The sequence below is a fragment of the Elgaria multicarinata genome, chromosome 8 (assembly GCF_023053635.1).
Source record: "Elgaria multicarinata webbii isolate HBS135686 ecotype San Diego chromosome 8, rElgMul1.1.pri, whole genome shotgun sequence".
Lineage (NCBI taxonomy): Eukaryota > Metazoa > Chordata > Lepidosauria > Squamata > Anguidae > Elgaria > Elgaria multicarinata.
The window spans coordinates 59,024,817-59,049,471 of record NC_086178.1 but is presented as its reverse complement, the minus strand read 5'-3'; the positions used below and the strand labels follow the sequence as shown (position 1 = coordinate 59,049,471).

At 38.9% G+C, this 24,655-nt stretch overlaps 1 protein-coding gene across 1 annotated transcript; it reads right to left on the bottom strand.

The window, feature by feature from the left end:
• Window positions 1–372: 372 nt before the first annotated feature.
• TAF5 (TATA-box binding protein associated factor 5) lies at window positions 373–24,655 on the bottom strand. Its single transcript, XM_063132592.1, has 11 exons — window positions 24,057–24,655; window positions 20,748–20,982; window positions 19,281–19,596; window positions 17,677–17,840; window positions 16,883–17,018; window positions 7,702–7,822; window positions 6,802–6,931; window positions 6,050–6,214; window positions 5,460–5,637; window positions 3,480–3,657; window positions 373–1,634 (listed from the first exon to the last, which is right to left on the bottom strand). Exons 1-11 carry the CDS (start codon window positions 24,604–24,606, stop codon window positions 1,417–1,419), a joined length of 2,391 nt encoding a protein of 796 aa, XP_062988662.1. The 5' UTR covers window positions 24,607–24,655; the 3' UTR covers window positions 373–1,416.

The window sequence follows — 24,655 nt, the reverse complement described above, 5'->3', positions numbered from 1 at the left end:
TGATGCATTATAATTTCCTAAATACATTTATATCACCTTGCTGGCTTGTTTCAGAGAAACATGCTCACCAGGCACAGGCCAACATTTTTTAAAGCATACAACTTCCCAAAAACATTGAGTCTGTATGCAGATACATCTTTTTTTTTCAATCCAGTGGTAAACATGTCAAGAGGGAGCATCAAATAATTGATGTGAAAAACCGCTACACAGCACAAATGCATAGAAATATTCCACTGCCTCTCAATTTTTCCTTTGAGAGTGTTAGCATGAAGATAAAGCTTGTGATAGTACTAGGGCTGTTTCTACTAGAATTATGCAAAAATGGGTGAAAATTTCAGTACTTCGAGGTTTTCATATTTAGACAAAAAGACATGTACAGAAATTTTTTATTATAAAATATCAAAAGTATAAAACTACAAAAATGCAAAACCATAGCAGTATGTTTTTAAACAAATAGTTCCAAACTGCTAGATTTCAACGATCAGTATATAGCTATGACAATGTTTCACTGAAAGCATGAATGAGAGTTACTAAGTTTGCCGTTATGAAAAGGGCTAAAAGGGTTTTTTCACTTCGGTGGGCGGGGGGGAATCAAGATCCCTGGGACGGTGGTAGTCTATACTTTTATATCAAAGTATCCAGATTTGTCAACACCTTCTGATTTTAGAAAGTTTCAAGTATCCTAAAATGTCATTCAATTAAATTTTAGCAATTTTCAATCTGTTTATATACATTTTGTTCAATTTGTGCTCTTCCGCTTTGAAGAAATTAGGCTTCTTGCATAAGTCAAACTCAGGCAAGGGTGAGCAACTTATGTCTTGATCTACAACTCACATCATCCCTCACCATTGTCTAGGCTGGCTAGGGCAGATTAGAGTTCTAGGCCAAAATATCTGGAGGGTCACAGCTAGTTCACCCCCTGCCCTCAAGCCTCTCTGTTACACTTTAGAGCACATTAACAGATAAATTCCATTATTCTACAACTTACATGACTTACTGGTAAAGAAAATTTTGGGTAGCACTTAAACCTGTGCTCACGGCAAACTAAGTGCTTTTAAAGGGTTGTTCAAACAGCATATGTTAAACTTCACTTTATGCAACTGGCGCTGAAGTTCTGCAGTGCCCATTGCCATTGTTTGGATGCGTTTAAGAAAAGTATTTCCACATACCATTTATGTTGTTGTTTTTTAAAACATACCACTCTTTAATGTTCTTCTGCTAAGCCTATGATGTCAGTGGCTTAGCATTTGCACTGGCGGCTAAAATAGAAGTTACTGAAGGTGTTGTTTGGCACACAGTTCACATTGTTTGTTGCACCGGAACAGTTCATTTGTATAATCATTGTGGTCTTCACTAATGCAAGTTATTCTAAGATCTTCACAAGACTTGCACAAGCAAGTCTGACAGTTTTGTGGTTCACTGAGGACCATATGCACCAGCAGCAAGAAGCAAATTTCTGCGGGTAAAATGGAGGTGTGTGACCGCAGTTGATTTAGTCATATATGTACCCAGCAACAAGTCCTGAGAACTTTCAGGCAGGTTTATATGTCCAGTGGCTGTAGTAAAATCATCTGTTTCTAAGTCCTCAAAGGCTTTCACAGCATCCCACAACTTCACTGTGTTATCCATTGAACCTAGCAAAAAATAAAGAAAAAACCCTGACTCAACTTACCAATTCAAAATAAAAGCAAATACTATCCACTACAATCAGTTTGCCAAGCCTAGTAATATGAGTAATTTCTCTCAGTCACTATTAAATTGGGTGGGATAGCTAATACCCTGGAAGACAGAAACAAACTTCAAAGTGATCTTGATGGGCTGGAGTGCTGGGCTGAAAACAACAAAATGAAATTTAATAGGGATAAATGCCAAGTTCTACATCTAGGAAATCGAACCCAAATGCAGAGTTACAAGATGGGGGACACTTGGCTCAGCAATACTACAAACGAGAAGGATCTTGGAATTGTTGTAGATCACAAGCTGAACATGACCCAACAGTGTGATATGGCTGCAAGAAAGGCAAATGCTATTTTGGGCTGCATTAATAGAAGTATAGCTTCCAAATCGCGTGAGGTACTGGTTCCTCTCTATTCGGCCCTGGTTAGGCCTCATCTAGAGTATTGTGTCCAGTTCTGGGCTCCACAATACAAGAAGGACACAGACAAGCTGGAGAGTGTTCAGAGGAGGGCAACCAGGATGATCAGGGGTCTGGAAACAAAGCCCTATGAAGAGAGACTGAAAGAACTGGGCATGTTTAGCCTAGAGAAGAGAAGATTGAGGGGAGACATGATAGCACTCTTCAAATACTTCAAAGGTTGTCACACAGAGGAGGGCCAGGATCTCTTCTCGATCACCCCAGAGTGCAGGACACGGAATAATGGGCTCAAGTTAAAGGAAGCCAGATTCCAGCTGGACATCAGGAAAAACTTCCTGACTGTTAGAGCAGTACGACAATGGAATCAGTTACCTAGGGAGGTTGTGGGCTCCCACACTAGAGGCAGCTGGACAATCATCTGTCAGGGATGCTTTAGGTTGGATTCCTGCATTGAGCAGGGGGTTGGACTTGATGGCCTTATAAGCCCCTTCCAACTCTGCTATTCTATGATTCTATGAAATGCACAACCAATATATGTAGATTTTCAGCCTAACGTGCGCCCCCCCCCAAAAAACAAATTTTTTAGAAACTTTGGGCTAGAAGTATAGAATTCATGAAAGAGGTCCTATATGGAAAGGTAACTTGATTACTTTTAAATGGAAAATTATTCATAATTAGAAATTTTCAAGTAATATTTTAAATGAGTTTTTTAAATGTAAAACCTTTGTAATAGATTAATAATAGAATTATAAATAAGCCAAACTACACCATTTTTGTGTGTAATAGCTTTAGTTTCCATCTGGTCTGTGGAGCCAATGGAAATACACTTGGGCAAGATGAACAGAAAAAATTGTAAAACTTTTCTGAAAGTACTATAGCATACATCCTTACTTCAGAAACTCTCCATTCAATTCTGAGATTTAATGGGGAAAATATTCTCAGGAGTATTGTACAAAGGCAGCCCAAACTTAGTGCAGCTAATTTCATAAGTAAACAAAAATTAGCTTTCTTTTAAAAGGGATGCAACTTCCCCACAGGAAGTTATTTTAGCCAAGATGACAGATTTATACTATTTACACCTCATGAAATGATTTATGCAGTTGCTTTTCATCTGATAAAGACCATACTCAGCTGCTATAGCAAACCAAAAGTATTAAGTATCTCCTAAGTGATACACCTGTTCATTAAATAGGGTGCAGTCAATCCTATACAGACGCACATGGGCGTAAATCCCATTGAACTCAGTGGGGCTTAGTTTTGCGTACGGATGCTTAGGATTGCACTGCACACCTTCAAAGTGAGATGGAAGAATATAGAAATGAACCTATCATTTCACTTCATAACATTGTTCTACTGAACTAATTGTTTTTATTCAAATACATACCTGTTGCTAAGATTTCTCCATCTCTACTAAATTTGAGTGCATAGATGGTGTCTGTGTGTCCTTTTAACTCTCCTACCATCAAACCATGTCCAATATCCCACAGAAGCACTCTTCCATCTGTTGCCCCAGTTGCCAAGAATCTTCCATTAGGAGAAAATGCTAATGAATGAACTGGTCCCTAGATCAACAAAAATAAACCTATTATAGAATGAAATTGGTTTCTAAATGCTCATGGCTACTTACTGTAAGCAACACTAAGCTAGTTAAATTGTCCATTTTCAAACATTACTAACCAGCATACAAAACTTAAGGAATGCATCAGTATCTCATGCTCTGCTAATAAAGGGAGAACTGTCTCTTTAAGGTTACATTTTCCTTATGCTGTGAAAAATTCCATTTGTTCTGAAGATCACACACAAAATTCACCTTATCAAATCAATAGTCTACCTGACCATAGATTTCAATCTCCAACACCAACCACTGCAGTTAGTTTTCCAGTACTTTACAATCACTTTGAGGCCAGGATCCAAGGAACTACTACAGACACACCCAGTTGTATGTTTTACGTTTTTCCTTTGAGCAGCAAACTCTCATGCTAGATCACAAGCTGCTTCTCAAAGTCCACTCAATTTAAGAATTGATTTCTTAGGCGGCACAGAAGAGTTCCTGTTCGACAGAGACAAATTCAAAGATCAGGTATGTGGAGATAGTTGGGTTATCGTTTGGATCCTGCCTTATTAACTTCAGTGAGGAAGGTATTAACACTGACTGTCTTAGGAGTGGCTAGCATGAGCTATCAGGCTTGAAATGTACAATCTGCTAGCTCTAAAGTAAAGATGACCCAATTTCTTTTGACTAGGTGGCCAGGGCACGATACCCCCAAGGCCATGTCTTCATCTCTCCCTTCCACCAATAACATGGCTTAAGAGGTTCAAACTTTTCCCATTTCTTAAGTGGACTCTAGAATTTGACAGTGGGAGACATTCACAAGATGAGTGGATCCAAGACACTGGTAAGATGTGTCTTACCTTACAGGAACTCCTTCAAGAAATGAGGCTGCCTCAGAGGACTCTGCATCACAGGGGGTCTCTGAGGTGACCTTATTTTCTAATGGATGGGGAGCAAGAAAGAAGCAGTGCCTGACTCCCCCAATCACCCACCCTTGAATTGCAAATGTGAGGAATGGCACAGCTAACCTTAACGGCACTCTTCTCAAAAATGACAGGAGTGTCTTACAGGTAAGATGTGGTGAAGCATTTGTACTACCATTCTGGCACAAGAGCAGTAGTGGGGGGCCAAGAAAGGTCAAGGTGAAAGCTGGATGTGGCCCATGGACATTAAATCCTTTGCTTATTTTATTTTGTGAACCGCCCAGAGAGCTTTGGCTATGGGGCAGTATATAAATGTACTAAATAAATAAATTTTATCTACTACATTCATAAACCACCTGTCTGCCAAAGCACTTAAGGCAGATTAGTTAAAATAATGGTTTACAACAGGTGGCAACTGGTGGCCCTCCAGAAAGTGTTGGACTTGAACTCTCATCAGCCCTAGTCAGTATAGCCCATGGTAAGGCATGATGGAAATTGCAGTCCACGAAGGGGCTGTAGCTCAGTGGCAGAGCACATGCTTTGCATGGAGGAGGCCCCAGCATCTCCATGTAGGGATGGAAAAACTGCCTGAAAACCTGGAGAGCCTCTGCGAGTTAGGGTTGACAACATTGGGCTAGATGGAGTTGGTATAAGGCAGCTTATTGTGTTCCTAACATCTGGAGGGCCACAAGTTGCCTACCCTGGTTTACAATCTTAAGAGACATTACACAAAAAAGGAAGCCGGAGGGAAGAGGAAACATTCTATTACCCATAGTGGCCAACCAGATGCCTATATGATGCCCACAAACAGGGCATAAGGGGTACTGTTACATTAGTTGTACACAGAATATGATGAAATCATTTCAATGAGCATTTGGTGTTAATGTACCTTATGTCCTGTGAAGATTCTTACACAATTCCCATTCAATATATCCCAAAGCCGCACAGTCCTATCTGCTGAACCTGTAGCAATGTAGTTGGAGTTCGGATGAAACCGTGTACACGTGACATCAGCAAGATGGCCGGCAAAGATCCGCAAAGGCTGGTAGTGATCTGTAGCCCACAAGCTTTAAACCAATACAAAGAATATTTCATAAAGAGACAAGAAGAAATCCACAGCTTGCATTTTGAAAGTGAAACAAGCACTACCTCCTTTACAAGCACCTCCAAACTGACTAAGTTGAGTTCACAGAGACATCTTTGGGGACAATTCATGCTGTTAGCATGAGTTTCAACTTACCACAGGCAGACTTGATTTCCCAATTTAATATATAATATTAAATATATAAAATAATATATATATCATTCTAATATATAAAATAACTAAGTAGAAATTAATACATTTTAGCCAAGTATCCTACAGCTACATAATACAGGATATCTCCTACAATATAGCAGTCACCAACAAGAAGAGATCACTAACTCAAAAGGGAGAAATGCAGGTTTATATCAAGATGAGAAACACGTGCCTGTTCTTACCGAGCCACTCTGTCATGTCCACCAGATACAAAGTAATATCCATAGGGAGAGAACTGTGTGTCCCATACGGGGTAGTTGTGTCCTTTATAGCCCACCAGACAAGAAAACGTTAAGAGACTCCATAATCTGATAGTGCCATCTTCTGAAGATGACAACAAATAGTTCCTGGCAAAAAACAACCAATACTGTTAATACAGAGGCTATATACAATACAGAAGCTATTTCACAAAGCCCTGCATCTGGGATAATACATTTCAAATGTTCAAAGCGGTTTATACATGTCAGTATTATAGGAGTTAAGAAGCTGGGAGGATGGTGGCCTATCTAAAGCCACCAAGCAAGACCTTGAACTGAGATTTCCCATTTCACACTTGTTTGGGATTCAGAGCTATTAGGTGGACATTGACTTAAAAGTATTGCCCTTACTCTACTTCTATAACCAATAAATGCTTTTTCACCGTAAATTTGATTTTGCACAAAGTCTAGCTGACGAATAAGGCTTTCAAATAAAAAAAATGCATCAGAAATGGTTTTAGCACTTCAATTTGTGTGCTTCTGATTATCTTCTGATGCTCAATACAGATATAATCCATAGGCTCAGGCCCTATTTCGCAATTTGTCCTGAGTTGTGGATTCAAATTGTAACAGAAGTCTTCAAAAAGAGACCTGTTACAAACATTAATATTCTGTTTAAAGAATACTATAGTAAGAGACACCCAACCAACCAATAGCAAAAAACCCTATTATTTTACCTATCAGGGCTGAAGCTGGTACCATAGACAGGTCCACTGTGACCGTATAAAATCTTCAATTCACTTGCTGTTTTCTCATCCATTATCCTTTCTAAAACATCATCTGATTCTTTATCTATGAGACTGAGATCTGAAATTTTAAAAAGTACAGTATAGTGCATACACTTTTAGTTTTCTGCCAGAATACCATCATTAATCAAAATAATGCAGTTTGAGGTCCTTATTAAAATTAAGGGCAGTATACTATACTGATGCTGCGCTCCTGTGGTTTATTTTGTGCCAGCAGGAGCGACCCCTGCTGTAACGGGGCTTTTGCAGTTATAAAAACAACCCTAGAAACAAACAGAAATATTTATTTCTGAATCAGGACAGGTTAGCAGAGCTTCTTCTGTGAGCTCCACTGACCTGCCCCATTCTAGAAACGAGCGTTTCCGCTCATTTTGGGTTGCTTGTAGAACCGCTAAATCCCTATTGCGCAAGCAGTCGCTCCCATTGGATCACGAGCACACTAGGATACTGCCCTATTTTAATAATATAGATTCTCAATGAAATCAGGGGTGCTTATATCAGAGTACCTTTATAAAATTAACTGGTGGATTCTAGTACATAGTATTCAAATACTGTTAGCAGTTAAATAAATTTGAATGTTAAAACTACAAATGAAGTAAACACAATTTCTTCTTATTAGTTCAGGATTGCTATTACAATAAAAGCATTTCACTTGAACAACTTTACTCCATGTGAACCTCACTCATAACAGTAAATCTAAAAATATTATACTGTTTGTTTTATATTTTGATTCGGGTCTGATGGTTTTAACTTTTGTGAATTGCCCAGAGAGCTTCAGCTATTGGGCGGTATAGAAATGTAATAGATAAATAAATAAATAAATTTTATTACCTGTTGCAGATTTCACACTGCGTAGCTTTTTGGGTGTCACAGACCATACTCTGACAGTAGAGTCAGCAAAGCCTCCAACAATCATACTAGAGTCATCCGTAACATCCACTGCTGTAAGACCCTATTCGCACAAAAGTCACAGTTTTAAGAGGTGTGTGTTATAATGCTTAAAATTAACCACCTGCAATCAGTTTTGATAGTGGAAGTGGCAATTACTGCATTACAGATAATCAATTTAATTTTTGTAAAGCAAATGTTATTTTAGCAGCAGAGTCAACAAACTCTGGCTGACCATGATAACAAGCCATTATTTCTGTCACTACTGACCTACCACTCCTGAGTCCTCTGGCAAGAGCAGTGAAGAGGTTAATTTTCAGTTTATGCCAGAATTTGGAAACACTTGGGAAAGTGATGAGACAGTCTTGGTGTTTCCAAGTATTTTCAAACTCCAATGTTAAGTGAAATTTTAACCCTTCCCTTCCCACAGGTTTTCTACAGAACCTGGACTGTAGGCAGGGTCTTTCTCGCCCATCCAGCATGAAGCAAAACACCTTTCCTCCTGCCTCTTAAATTCTCTTTGATGTATGGAGATCAGGGAAGAGGCAAGCAGATAGACCTGCAGCTGCTGCTACCATCTGGCATTTGCCTATCCCTGTAATTGAGGCAGCCAAAGGAAGTTTCACAAGGCATTCCCTCACTTACAATATTGGTAACAGATCATATCCTGATTTCAGGAGTGGTCTTTCCATGCTCATAAAAGTTGCCTCTGGGCAATTTTTTAGCTATTTCCCCCTCTCACTGCAATCTCCAACACCTTATTCCAGGCCTTCCTGAGGGGAGGAGAAACCCTGTTGCGTGAGCAGCCTTTCATTTATGCAAAGTCTGGATACAACCCAATATTTAGATTGTGCCAGGGATGGCCCTCCAGATGTTTTGGCCTATATTCTTATGATCCCTCACCATTGGCTAAACCAGCTAGGGCTGATGGGAGTTGGCCAAAATATCTGGAGAGCCACAAGTTTCCTACCCCTGCTCTAGAAGATTCAATAAAACATATATCTGGGAAGGGCTGTAACTCAGTGATGGAACACATGCTTTGCATCTAAAAGGTTCCAGGTTCAATCGCTAAAATTGCCAGGTGGGTTGGGGAAAAACCCTGGAGACCCACTGCCAGTCAGGGTAGAAGACAATCCTCAGCTAGATGGTCTGATTTCATATAAGCAGATTCCTATGTTGTGCAGCTTCCTTTCTGCACAAAGTACAGAGTCTAAAACTAGAGGAACAAAAAAAAAGGAAATGGGATAAAAGGAAAAACATGAAGAAACAAAAAAAAAATAAGAGAAACCTACAGCATGGTTAATTTAAATAACCTGTGCTTGTTTCATCCTTTTTTTTTTTTTTAATAATTTTTATTCATTTTCAACACTATATAAACATAGATAAACATTACCAAAATATAACTGAAACAAACACAATAAGAAAAAAAACATCAAATATCTGCTGCATACATATTGAATAATTGTTGAGTACAAATATCAAAAACTATTACATATGCCTTATCATACTACAACATCTTCGTTCTTAACATAAAAGTGCACCCCCCACCTCGGGATCATTCTTGAGTCCAAAATCTAATCGTTTCTTCTGCTGGTGGTTTCCCACTTCCCTTAGTAAACACAAACACTAGGAACTGTTTCCAGATTCCTTCGAACTCATTTATTTTAGTTACGCCTTTTCTCCACTTAATATTACATGTCAGTTTATCATTAATGGCTATGTCCCATACTTCTTTATACCATTCCTCAATAGAATATTCCCCTTGGATCTTCCAGTTCCTAGCTACCATCAATCGTGCTGCAACCAACAAACTCGATATCAGCTCTATAGTTCCTTTTCCACACTTTATATCTTCAAATAGTGACAGCAATGCTATTTTTGGTGTTTGTTCTATTTTCATTCCCACTATTTCTTCAATTTCTGAGAACACCATCTTCCATAATCTTTGTACATATTTGCATTGCCACCACATATGTAAATACGTTCCTTTTTCCCCACAACCTCTCCAACAATTTGCTGAATGTTGATCACTTATCTTATTCAATCTAACCGGGGTTAGGTACCACCTCCATAAAATTTTAAAATAATTCTCCTTTATTCTTACTGATAAACTTCTCAACACTCTTTGTTTCCATAGTCCCTCCCAGCTCTGTCGCCCTATTTGTATCTTCAAATCTGATTCCCAAACCATTTTCTCTGTATTCTCTCTAAACTCCTTCTCTAACAATATTTTATATATTTCACTCATTAATCCTTTTGAAACTATACTACCTCCTTTTCCTTTCTCCTTACTTACTACTAATTCTTCAAACCTCGTCATCTTTCTGCACATTCTATTATCTTTAATCCACTTTTTATTCCATTGTTCTAATTGACCATATTCTAGCCAAGATAGCTTCTTCTCCTTTAACAAATTTTCCATATCCTCTCTTGTTTTAATATCTCTTACCCAATCCTTTAATTTTATTTTATTTTTCTCTTTTAATATTTTACATAATCTACCCTTTAGATCCTCTGGGAAATTCTTTAACATTATTATCGGTGCTAAGGGAGAGTTGCTCGGAAGCAGCTTCCCTTTAAATTTACTCCAAATTTCCCATTGAGTCCTCAGGAGTGGATTATCTATACTTCCAACCCACTTTCTTCCTCCGTCTTTAAAAAAAACATTCTCCAAATTCATCTCTACCTTACTTATGGTTTTTTCTTCCATCCAGTATAAATCTCCTACTCCCATAATTGCTTCTACAACATGTCTTAATCTATTTGCTACGTAGTATAATTTTATGTTTGGGAGACCCATTCCCCCCTTTTTTTGGCTTAGGTACCAATTATTTTTATTCACTCTTGCTCTCTTTTCTCCATTACAATATTTATTAATAATATTTTGCCAACTTTTTATCTCGGTTTCTGATATTTTTATAGGTAACATCCTAAATACAAAATTAATTTTGGCTAATATCTTCATTTTTATCAAAGCTATTCTCCCAAACCAAGATAAATTTAATCTTTTATATTTCTCCAATTTCTCTAGTACCTCCTTCTTTAACCTCGTTAAATTTTCCCTTTCTAAATTCTCTAGATTTTTTGTAATTTTAATTCCCAAATATTTAATCTCGTTCTTAACTTTCAATTCCATTCCCTTAAATTCCCAATCCTTTTCTTCCTTCTTGGTATAGTTAAACAACATCATCTCTGATTTAGACCAATTTATTTTTAACCCTGTAATTTCCTCAAATTCCCTCAACTGATATTTAATTCTTTCTAATTTTCTTAATGGATTCTTAATGGTCAATAAAGTATCATCCGCAAACATGTTTAACTTTATTTCCCTTACCTCTCCAATTCCTTCTAACTCTTCATCCTCCCTTAGTGCCTTCGCCAAAACTTCCATAACCATTACAAACAGGACCGGCAAGAGCGGACATCCTTGTCTTGTTCCTCTGGCTAGTCGTATCTTTTCAGTAAGTCCGTCATTTACCACCACTACCGCCGTATTTTGGGAATATAGCTGTTCTATTACATTTTTAAATTTATTTCCAAATCCCAATTTATCTATAATACTCTTTAGTGCCTGCCAGCTCACACAATCAAAAGCTTTAAAAATATCCAATGCCATAATACCTGCCTTAATATTTGCTTTTTTATTACATTTATTACATTTAAAACTCTACCCACTAAATTATGCATATGCCTTCCTACCACAAACCCACATTGATCTGCTCCTATGTATTCTGCCAAAAATTTATTCAGTCGTTTGGCCATAATAGATGTAAAAATTTTAGCATCCTGATTTATTAAAGAAATAGGTCTATAAGAATCGGGATTAGTCAAATCTTTATCTGGTTTTGGGATCAGAATTATCACTGAATGTTCCCATGATTCAGGTATCTTCTCTCCTGATAATATCCTATTATAAAGTTCCATTAATTTTGGAACTAAACAATCTTTGAAGACCTTATAATATTCTGGACCCAAACCATCTGCTCCTGGTGATTTACCAACTTTTAACTTATCAATAACTTCTTCAACTTCTCTTTGAGTTATTACTGACTCCATTAACTCCTTATATTCTAATTTTATTTCCTTCTTTATAAACCTTCCAATATACTCCTCCACCTTTTCTTGTTGAATTTCTTTACCCTTGTACAATTCCTGATAAAATTCCTGAAAAATTTTTATTTTAGCTTTCATTGCATGACAATAATTCCCTCGGCTATCTTTCAACGTTTCTATCCCATTCCTCCCTTTTTCTTTTTGTGTGAGCTTGGCAAGCAACCTCGAGTTCTTATCACTGTTTTCAAAATATTCCCTTTTCATATACATTAAATTCTTTTGAATCTCTTCTATATTTAAGTTTTCTAATTGTTTCTTCTTAGCTTGTATTTCCACTAATTTATATTTATCTTTAACTCGCCAATATCTTTCCTCCAAGTTTTTAATTTCTATCTCTAACTTTTCCTGTTCTGCACGTTGTTGTCTTTTTAAACTACATGTTTCTCTAATACAGATTCCTCTTGCTACAGCCTTCATGGTGTCCCAAATGACTGACCCAGCTGTTCCTCCTTTTTCATTAATTTCCCATGACTCCGACAGTTCCTTCCGAATTTTATCTACTATTTTATTGTATTTCAATATCTTTGTGTTCAGCTTCCATCTATATGCCTCTTTATAATCTTTCTTAACTGTAAATTCTAAACTTAACAAGGCATGATCAGTTACTTTTATTACCCCCATTTCCATTTTACAAATCCTCGTTGCAAAATCTTTTGAAACAAATATATAATCTATCCTGGAGTATGTATGATGAACTGGGGAAAAGTATGAAAATCCAGGCCTATTCCCGTTAAGTAAACGCCACGAATCTAAATAATCATTTTCTTTTACTAATTTATTCAATATAGTCATATTGTTCCTCTTTTCAGCATTAGTGGGATTTGACCTGTCCCATTTATTATCCATAACCATATTAAAATCCCCAGCTAATATAGCATACCCCTCCTTAAATTCTTCTATTTCTTTAAACAACTTTATAAAAAACTCTCTATGCCTCTCATTTGGGGCATAAACATTAATCAAAGTATAGACCTTTCCCTCAATTTTACCTTTTAACATAAGATATCTACCCTTATCATCCTTTTTTACTTCTTCTAATATAAACCCACTTTTTTTTTAAATCAAAGTGGCCACTCCATTTTTTTTCGATGTCCCTAATGACTTTTCATAATAGGCTAACCACTTTAATTTTATCATATTCGAATTCTCGGAGCCTTGGTGTGTCTCTTGGACCATTATAATATCTGATCCCTCTTTATTAAGCATTTGTTCTATTCTCTTCCTTTTCACGACTGCCCCCAAACCTTTAACATTGAGTGTTGATACCTTTATCTTTTTATCCATAATCACCCTTTTGAAATCTCTTCCGATCCCTTGTGCTCAGCAATTCAAACTTGCTTACATAAAAACACAAACTCCATACATAGAACCCCCACCCTCCTACCCCAATCCCTCCTCCCCTACCTTCCCCCCCTCCCCACCCCCCCACTCTAATCCCCCCCCATATCCCCGTGAGTCTAGTACTCCAGCCGTCTACTTTAAAGGGGGGGGGGAGGCAGTGCTGTGCCTGGCCGGCAGGTTTCTATATTAGCATTTCTATTTGCAATTATCTCCAAACATAATTAACAATTCTCTTACTCTCCAGATGTCCCAGCCTCATTCCCTCCCCCACCCACTCCAGCCCCATTTGCTTCCCCATCCAGACCCAGCCTCTTCAGCAATTCTTTACCTTGATCCAATGAGGTTACTCTGTGTTCCCTCCTCCCATATGTAAATCTTAAAAAAAACCGGGTAACCCCATGCATAAGGAATTTTATTCTTCATTAATGTTTCCGTTATTGGTTTAAGACTACGTCTCCAATTTAATGTGTGTTGAGAAAGATCATTGTAAATTTGCACTGCTTTGCCTTTATACTGTATCTGAACCTTAGATCTCAATTCTTTCATAATTTGCTCTTTTTTGTAATAGTTACCAAATTTCACCAATATGTCTCTAGTCCCTTTGTAGTTTTGCCCCCCCACACGGTGGACTCGGTCCAGATCCGATCCATCTATTGGTATGTCAGGCATCAGCTCCTTGAACCAGTTCACGATAATTTCTCTAAGATCTTCTCCTTGCGTCTCCTTCAGCTGCTTTATTCGAAGCGAAGATCTACGAGATTGATCTTCCAAGGCAATCAAACGCAATTCCCATTCTTTAAATTGTATATTAGTTGATTTTTCAAAAGCCTCTTGTTTCTTCTGGTCCAGATCCGCTTTAGCCTCTATCTCTTTGATCTTATCCGAATTTTCCGCCGTTTTATCCGCAATAACACGCATTTGTTGTCTGAATTCACTCATATGCTGATCCATTTTTTAAAAAATAATAATGTTATTTTCTGCTATAATGGCCTTGATTTCCATTAAAGAGGGAGGGTTACTACCACTTTCTTTTCCCCCTTCAGCCATGTTTTTTTCTTTATTTGGTATTGTGTCCAAAGAGACTGGGTCTATATCTTCCTCTTCCTGCTCAACTCCAGGGGCTGTACTTTCCAGGAAGGAGAGGTGAGCCAAATTATGATTTGAAGGTTTCTTTTTTTGTATATTAAGCTTTTCCCAACTTTTGATCTTCCTTTTAACGTTTGGCATGGGACCCTTCTGAGTAGGGCATAAATCTTAGAGTAGCTCACTTCCTTAGCAACTCATGCTGGCTTCTCTATTATGTAGCAAACAGACTTCCTTCTTCACGGGGGGGGGGGGGAATATCCAGTTCACAACAGCATTCACTAGAGGGGATCAGATTTAATCATTCATAGTCATTCAGCTTCCCACATCTCCCTCACCGAATGCCGAATACAGTTTCTTCACCTCTTCACCCCCCTTCTCGCCACGCCAATAAATCCAACCAACCACTTCCACCTTACAAAGCCAGCATTTCAATCTTTCCCATGTGAGATAAGGATGAAAGGTTATAACACAAATCAATGTCCGGCAAGCGTAAATTCCTTCTTTTTAAACTGCGTCAAAGTCAGCATTTTACTTTACTTTCGCTTTTGGTACTGCTGCCGTTTACACAGACATTGCATTAAACATCGTTCATCTCACCTCCTTCCTTCAAATCTCTCCACTTTTCCAGCTCCTGTAGCTTTTATAATCATTTTCTGTCGTTTACTCAAAGATTTATGTCCATTAGAAGAGAGATAATTGCTTTTTCCGGCAAACGCCGCTCAGAGCCTCAGAAGAAACCCGCCATCGCTCAGGCTGCCAAGCTCCGCCCCCTAAACCTTTTCATCCTACAGCCATCTATTCTGCTTTCCGGGTAAATAACCTATACTATAGAATGCAATCAGACAGGTTTATGTCTATAGGATTTTTGAATTTTATGAACTGCACAAGGCGACACATAGATCTTTTATATCCCAATGATTTGCTGACTGTTTACATTCTCTTTCAATTATATTGCCAGAGACAGAAGTGGAGGACTAGACTCAGCCACACCAGCAATTAGACAATGTTGCTAAGAAAAAATCAGATTACTGTGACAAGTAAGCCAATTTGTAAACCAAGCAGAAATCCCAAAATTCCAGAGTGACCAACCAATGTTATGAGAAAAAAATTCCTCTCAAATTCCTAACACAGAAGTTGACTATATCTGCTGCCTTGAGGCCCAGCATTGGGAAAAAGACGGGATGATAATAATAATAATAATAATAATAATAATAATAATAATAATAATAATAATAATATATCAAGGAGTCCACTAGTTGAGTCATAGGACAAAATAATCACTTCTACAATGGAATGCACATCTAATGTGAATTTTGACATCACATTTTCATTGTATTGTTTTTACACTACAGGACTTCCTTTCAATATTAGGTAGTTAGGCACGAGTTTATAATTTCTTCCATAACAGGTGAATATCATAAGCATTACATAGTCCTGGTACACAGTGGAGGCTGATGGCTCCAATTTCAGTGGGGCTGTGATTCCATTCTGGGTTTCAGTCAGAACCAGCCAGAACTCTAAAGGAGCTAGCCCAGGTGCTGAACTCTAACCCCAAAATGGATAGCTCCTTTAGAGCTCTGGCTGGTTGTGACTGAAACCCAGAGCAGATTCACAGTGCCACCAAAATCAGAGCACCAGCCTCCACTGCTGGTACATGTGCTACTTGAGAAATTTATAGTGCAGACGCAGTGCACCCCACTACCCTTTCACCATGCACATGATATAAGCAAGAGCAGGGAAAGGAAATCCCAGTGCAAATGGTCATTCATATGGAGGCTCAAAGCAACAAAAGACATGTAACTTGCACGGAGCTGAAGAAACAAAATGTATTAACAGAAAATTGGAGTGCTTTTGTAAACGACAATAATTTTTTTCAGCACTTTGTGAAGGTTTATTTATTTATTACATTTGTGTACCACCCAATAGCCAAAGGGTTGCCTGCTTGGTTTGTTTTTGGTTTTTTGAAATCATATGGAATCCCCAGCTCATGTGTTACATCATACGCCTGGTAAAAGGGAGAGCATGCTGCTGTTTCATGTTAAAACTCCAGGGCATTGTCATCCATGGCAAATGTCTAGCAGATTTGTTTTTTTAATATTATAATACATAGATATGGAATGTAATGATTGCACTCTATCAAATTTATCATGCAGCTGAATCCTAATCATGACTGGTGTTACAGTAAGTCCTATTTATTTCAGTAGGACTTATTTTAAAGTAAGTAACTTATTTTACTTTACAGCCTTTGTCTTTCTCTCCTCCTCACCCCAAATGTTTCCTTCAACTCCTACAAGTTTCCTTTTACTGATCTTCCTCATAATGAATACTTAAGAGATTTCCATAACTGACTTCCATCGGCTATAATGTGTATTTAGGTTGTCAGCAAGTTTATAAACTGAAGTATTATGAACTACTGCTATAAAAGAGCAAAATAATTATTTAACAATGACAACAAAAATCAAATGAAAATACCAGGTATCACAGGGTTTGAATTCTCTGTACAGGCACTATCAAAGATCTCAATCTCATCCTTAGTGCAAAGCTATTTTGTGATCTGTGCCACTGCCAGTCCCCACACACTAACCTGGTATGCATTAAGGAATGTGTAGAAACAAATGGAAGGCAAGCAGTCTGGACCAAGACGTACACGCTTAGTAGCTTCCTTCATATTCATTATTTTATCCAGCTTATCAGAGTCCTTTAGCTCAGGAAGGGGGATTCTGTATGGAAAAGAACATACTTCAAAAAACAAGGCATGCCTTCTTGTCATGAAATCACATGTGACTGAAAAGACAACAAAGTTTTAGGATATTGAAAATCTCAAGTTAAAAGAGCCCCATCCTAAACCGTCACAACAAAATAACACTGAAATCATCTGGCTTGTGCAAACCAGCACTCTGGGGAGTTTTAATGAGAAGAAGACAAAAGAGAAGATTATCATAACTGTACCAATGTATAGTTATGGTGTTTTTTTTAATGCAATACAATCTATAATCACCATAGAAGAGGAGAAAAACCTTTGTTTCACATGATGAATGTCAGTGTAGCACATCTTCAGGAAGTACAACTTGTAGTCCTTCAGATGTTTTAGCCTACAACTCCTATGATCCCTCACCACTGGCTATGCTTGCTGAAGCGAATTGTAGGCCGAAACACATGGAGGGCCACAAATCGCCCACCCCTGCCCTAAGGAAAATAGAACCTATAAATATTTTTTAAAATAACTTCTTTCAACTTAAGTGATGCTAATCCTGAAGGAGAACTCCAGAATTAACTATTTTCTAGTTCAAGATGGTAAGCTTTTGCCTGGCTGTACCACATGACAGAATGCTCCACTGTGCAAACAAATTTGAAAGCCTTTTCCAGTTTCAACATTACCTAGTCTGAGGAGGAGCATTTGGATCTTGCTTTTTACTCTTTGAACCCATGCTGTCTTTTCTTGGCTTCTTCTTCTTTGGTTTGCCCTCCTCATTCTCCCCTTCTTCATCTTCATCATCCAAAGGCAACTCAATTTCTGGTTCTTTTAATAAGCCAAAAAAGACCTGCAAGCCAAAAGGAGAAAAGTCTTGGAATTTTTTTAAAAAAACAGTTTAGTAAAAACATGGAAGTAGAGAATTAATAACTTTTATTGAATCAACAAATCATTACTTTTTGGAGGCAGGAGGTGATCATTCTGAATCACAGTCTTTCATTTATGTCATATATCTCCACTGACAACCGTTATTTAAGAAGTGGCAATTAGTCCACAGGTATTGTGTGACCAAAAAACCCACCTCCCCATTCCCTTTGTATCACGTATTGGACAAAAGCAGGCCATGTTACAACATCTGGTATACATCATCCTTAATGCCAAGTGCACAATCTACTTTAAGGAAAACCAAGGACTTAAACTTGACTAGTGAGGCCTCTCTTTTTTCTTTAAGCACCAACACTACCACCTGTTGATATTTCAATAATGGTTTGCCATGTGGCATGGGGTGCTGCTTCCAACTAACCAAAGTCCAGAGTGCTCTATAGGATACAAAGAGGTATTAACATTGGTCTTGAATTACAGTTCAATGGCTGGATCTAGAGAACTAACCAGGGAGTTCTGAGGCATCTCTTACCACAGTGCAAGTAATGCTGAACAGCTAACTTGTTATATTAAGACACTGCAATAGATTTAATTCTTAAGACATTTATCAAAACAGATAAATACTCACTATACAGAAGACAGACAGCAAGTATTAATTCAATGTCAAACCAATATAACATTCAGAATTAGAAAACAAAACAAGAATCATCATGCATGGAGATGGACTGAGCAAGCTACCACCACAACAGCCATGAGTTCCTTTCAATCCACCTATAAAACAAAAATAACCACTCCTCTTGAACTAAATTCAGTTTACTTACCAAAAAGCATGCCTTTCCCTGAAGCAAAGTATACACTGAACTGGTTCAGACAATCATATCTTGGCTTATTAAGCTGAAATATAAAAAAAACTTTTGCCCACGCATGCAACCTCTTCACTCCTCCCTTTACATGAAGTGTGATTAAACTAGGAAACTTCTAATTAGTCACAGTTTTCAGTTTCATCCAAATCAGAAAACTATGGTTACTAAGTTCAGAACAAACCAGGATATTAACCAACTTCAACTGATAACCATAGTTTCAGATCCAAGCTCCCAGGAAACCCTTTTACTCCAACAAATGTTCTTGGCATTGCAGTAGAGGTCACTTACACTAGCACAATGTAATTGGATACTGCCCTATGATTATTTAGAAGCTTCCTGGTTTAATCATGTCTTGTGCAAATGGAGGTACAAAGTGGCTGTGTGGGCAAAAAGCTCATAAAGTTTAATAAGCTATGATATGATCATCCAGACATGGCCATTGCTAAGCCAAATGCAAATCTGCACACAGAAAACGAAGAAATCTCATCAGACTGTCAACTTACACATCTGACAGAATGATGTTATGTTTAATATCAACTTCATACCTTTGCTTTATTAGCCTCCCGTTTTGCTTCTCCTGCCAAGCTTCCCACTATAGCATCTATCTGTTGTTTACTACGAGGCATTCCATCAAATATATCTATGTAAAGATGTTCTTGAACAATATTCCAGATCTGATTGTTTTGTTTTTCCTGAAGGTGTCTCTTTAAGAGCTGGTAAGAGTCACGGGAAATGCGTAATACAAACTTGCTTGTTCGGAAATCCAACATGGTTTCATTCCCTCTCATATGCTCTTTTTTGGTTAAACTTGATAGTACCCGCAAATCATCGTGGTAATAACACTCCTGATCCCCATGAAACCTAGAAAAAAGTTAGAGACACATGAAAAATGGGTAAGAACATAAAAAGGGACACACTGGATCAGTCCAGCGCTCTGTTCACACTGTGGCCAACCAGGTGCCCATGGGAAGCCCATAAGCAGGACATGACTGCAAGAGGAGCACTCAATTGCCTAATAACTGAATTCTGTGATCCTCAGCAGAACATCTTAAAATAGCACTAATTTAACAAGGTACTTGACTTACAATGGAACCCTTATTACAGGCAGTTACTTAAACCAGATGAAAACCACTATTAAAAAGCACAGAAGCACACTCTAGGGACTTGTACAAGCAATAGGAATCAGCTAGTATCCTTCTGCTAGCAGCAGTCCTTCACATTAGCCCATAAAACTAGAACAGGCAGTACTGGGGTGGGGTGGGGACTTTTGAATTATCCAAGTACCCATCAAATGATTTTGGGTTCTCAAATCCCGAGCTACCTAGGTGTTTTCCAGCCTTTAGACACAGATAACCCTCTCCTCAAAAGCTTGGTGGGAACCTTGTATTTCTCCATAATAAGAGTCAATACAGTGTTTCCATTGCACAGAAGAGCCATGACATCCAATGGTTCAGGTCAGGTTTCATAAGTAGAAATGTTCATAGACAACATATCATTTACCTGAACTGGAACCCTAACCATGTCATCAAACAGCTTTCTCAAGATAAGAACTGTTACTTGTCAGGTATGTGTAATCAGACAAAAAAAATTAAGATATATCTATATCTATATCTATATATCAAAACTCCCTGGTAAAGATAGTAATTAGTACTTGGAATACACTCAGTTATGTGATAACTGGAAATATCTTAATTGTTAAATGTACCCATCATCACATTCTCCTAAAAGGAATGTCTATATTTTGTAGCCCCAAGCATCCAGTAACCCACTATTACAGGAAAAGCCTATTTTCCTCTCTACCAAAAGAGATGCTTAGAAAATGACGTTTTAAGCATAACCAAGCATATCTTGTTCCTACTCTGCATGCCTGTTTCAGAGTAAATGCTACAGACTCTCTCGATTCTCAGTTCACATTAAGTCTGAACATTTGTTGTACTGAAATAAATGTACAGATTTATCTACCTAATAGTGAGACCATAGAAATGGAGATTAAATGAACAAATTTGTATTACTTTTCAAAGAAGGACTTTGCTTCATTTTCATGCCCGTTGTAGACTAGTTCCAAGTACATGTGTACAAACAGAGGATAAAAAAGCTGTGATAACTCAGCGCGATGACAGTCCAGAGCACATTCAATAAAATGTTTCAGTCCACTGTAATACTCTTCATAAAGCGCTGGGTCTCCCTGCTGATTGTAGGCAGATAGTACAGCACTCACATCTGGCTGATCTTCCACAAGGACTCCAACTGCAAAGCATTAACGTATTTAGATAATTCAATGCTTACACTCTGTGTAACATACTATTTCAATCCTAAGGATAACTTCCCTAAGTCAAGACTCCTTTTGTTCATAAATGACCACATACTCCAATGGTGCAATTTTGATAACTATTAGTAAACCAGCAACAAATTATTGTGGAATGTGCTTCAGCACATTTCTTACCGTTTGCTAAAAGAATTGCTATATCATTGAACCCTGCAGTGCTCAACTGCTCTAATTCAAGATAATGACTCCTTCTGCAATAATGGCCACTCAAAATGATTACTATCCAACTGAGTGAAGGGAATGGAACTTTTATTGGAACAATGTCCTTGTTCCTGTGGGACTGTATTAATTCCCTGAAATAATTTTGGGACAGAATTGAGAAAGAACATGTTTTATGCATGGTATTTCATACTGGACATGAGTCATGCCTACTGCAAGCACAAGCACAATACTCACATGTGGAGAAATCAAGTGGGCTCAATAGAATCATTTTCCAACTGCCACCAGCTTACATGTCCAGGTTGTACAACAGATGTTATAGGGAATGGTTGGTTCCTGCAAAACTCCAATATCTCCAATCCAGCCTTCCCTCACTGTTTGGAGTTACTTGTGATCCAAATAACAAGTAACTAGTATAGTCAGGAGAGAAATGATGTGTTAGACTACAACTCCCATCACCCAAGGGTCATGCAGGCTGGGGATGATAGGAATTGTTGTAGTCCAACACATCTGGAGGGCACTGAATTCAGAAAGGCTGCCTTAAGGAATGAAAGGACTGGATTGGAATATAAGAAGCATTTGTGTATATGTTAGCCCCCCTAATGTCATGTTGTGACATCTGCACATGTGGCTTTGCTTGTATATAGGTGGGGGAGGTAGGAAGATAAGGCTTCATTGATGCCTATGTATTTGTATTTAACATTACATTCTAAAGAAGGAGCTAAAGTTTAACACTAGTCATTATCAAACTGTGTTGTGCAAAACCAGCACTTTAGAATAAACCAGATGCTGGTGACAGGGATTGTCTCCTAGTCATGGAGATGTATGGTATGGGGCGTTATTCCAAAACATAACTTGAAGCTTATGGTCATTGTATGCAGTGTTCCACACGAGCAGGGACATTTTTCAGCTTCCCCTTTCTGGTTGGCAGCATCCCATATCCTCCAAAAGTCAGGAAGCCCTCTGGAGCAGCACTTCATGAGACAAAAGGGAATGCCATCAGAAGTAAAAATCAACTACCTTATGTGAATGTGGAATTGCTCTTCACAAGTATCTACACCTCTCTAGATTCCAACTTTTGTAAGCTGTGTTGAGCATTAAACCAGCATACACATGAATTAATCAATCATGAATTAAGGGAGACTGTGAACATAACAAACTTGAGAAATTAATGTATGCTAGAATGACATGAGCAAAAGAGAACTACATGGTCATTTCTGATTGCAATAAGTTTCAGCAAGATCCCTTACTATAGTCTTGCAACTTTGGGATGAGAATCAAGCACATCCAAACATGTAAGCACGGATCTGCTTTGTTTCTCAACTCCTTTAAGGACTAGAAAAGTACTGTATGCAGCTACAATACCAGCATAAAGCTCTTTACTTCTGGCAGCACAATTTTCTGCTCAGCTGTCTTAATGCATGGCAAAAAAGCAATGACATAGATTAGCCCTAAAACTATCCTTATGGGTCTTGTTTTTCAGGGCTCTTCTATCCGCAGGTTGCAGCATGTTGCCAGGGAAGAAATGTATTTCTCAATATAATACAAACTTCTTCTCCGGGTTGTGTACCATTCAGACCAACACAAGTTGTCCATAGACAACATCCCATCAACTGGAAGAAACAATGACTTCCATCTTTAGATCAATGGGAAAATATATGGCATAGAGTAATGGTTATGATATCTTAATATAAGGAGGTCTGGGAAGGACAGATAACAACAACAAAACAGAATTGAGTGAAACAATGGCATGTTTATTCAGTACTGGAATAAAAGAAACTCAACTTCAGAATATTAGGGACAAGGTGTCAGAAGTTGTATAAACGGTATTATGGATGGTCTGATCAAATTGCTTATGTTACTTAATGTGGTATCACAGTTGTATTTTTAGTTTAGTTTCATCTTTGGATTACCCCTCTGCGAGATACTGATTTGTGCTTATTATATATTTATAACTGAATAAATAAAAACAAAAACAAAGAAAACGCAAGATCCCATGAGGTGTAGGGTTAAAATAGGGAACACTTCGGACATTCTTTCCTATAGAAAATTAGATGGATAGATAAATAAAGGAGAGGGCTTCTTCCATACCTTTCCTGCAAGAAATGAAGAACTAGAGTGAATGGACTAGCATACGTACTGTACAGAATATTTTAACAGTACTCTCCCAATGTTTAGTTCTAAAAGCAGGATCCAGTCATTTGGGATCTGAAACTTTAGTCTGTTGTAGTTTTTAATGGTACTTTATTGCAGGTTTTAAACTGTATTGCTTTAATATTGTAAACCACTGAGGCCGTAGCTAGACCTAAGATTTATCCCAGGATCATCCCGGGTTCGTCCCTGCCTGAGTGTTGGATGCCCTGTGTGGCACTTAGATGAACAGGTTTGACCCCAGGACAATCCTGGGATAAAACTTAGGTCTAGCTACGGCCTGATAAGTCTACTTAGCAGAGTAGAATTTTAAAAAGTAAGGAAAAATAATTGCATAAAGTTATACCAAATTAAAGTAAGATTAATTTTTTTAAAAAATAATAATAATTAAAGGCTCTATCTTGACTTGAAGTTCTATTCCAAAAGAATGAACAACATTCACAATAACTCAAGGGCTGAGTTTGGACGACACACTAACCAATGGTTGTTTCCCATTCTGTTCTTATTTCCCCCACCCCCAGTTGATTAGCGAGCCGTCTGAACTCAGCTAAGGAGTTATATGTAAACCAAACGGTTTGACCTCGCCTGTCACGACTGCAGGGCGAAAGAAGCTAGAATTGAGTGGCCGTCTGAACGAGCCCTCCTGGCTGGGAATGACACGCCCGCTATCCCTCCCGGCTCTCACCTTTCCCAGGGGGGGCCGAGGGCGCTGCGGGAGGGGCCGTGACCGCGGCAGGTGAAATGGTCGCCCCGGTCTGGCCAAAAGCAACCGAGCTGAGCAGCACGTCCCCTGCTCCAGGGGCCGCGACCCCGACGCCGGACTCCTGTCCTTCCCCGCCATGAGCTGCTTGGACTCCGGGCGCAGAGGAATTGGGATCACCCGCGACCTCGTCGGCGAGTAGCCGGGCCTCCCTACGGAGGATCTCCTCAGACTCGCGGAGGTTGCTGCGCCGCAGGAACTGTAGCACCGCCAGCAGCGTCTGCCGGTCGGTGGGTAGTTGCGAGGCGGACGGCGGTGCAGGGCTGGGGGCCGCCGGGGGCTTCTGGTCAGCTCCTCCCGCCAATGGCTCCCCTTCCGTGAGAAGAGCGGTGCCCGAGGGGTTAGGGGCAGGGGGCGCAGCTGTCGCCGTGGCAGGGGACTGGGGAGGGGGAGGAGGCAGCGGTGGCGGCGCTCCGGCATCGGGATCTGGCTTCACCGTTACCGCTTCTGGTGGCTCCTCTGGCAGAGCCGCCATACTAAAGAGCCCGATCGCTTCGCCTCTCACTCAGGCTGCCCGCGGATTC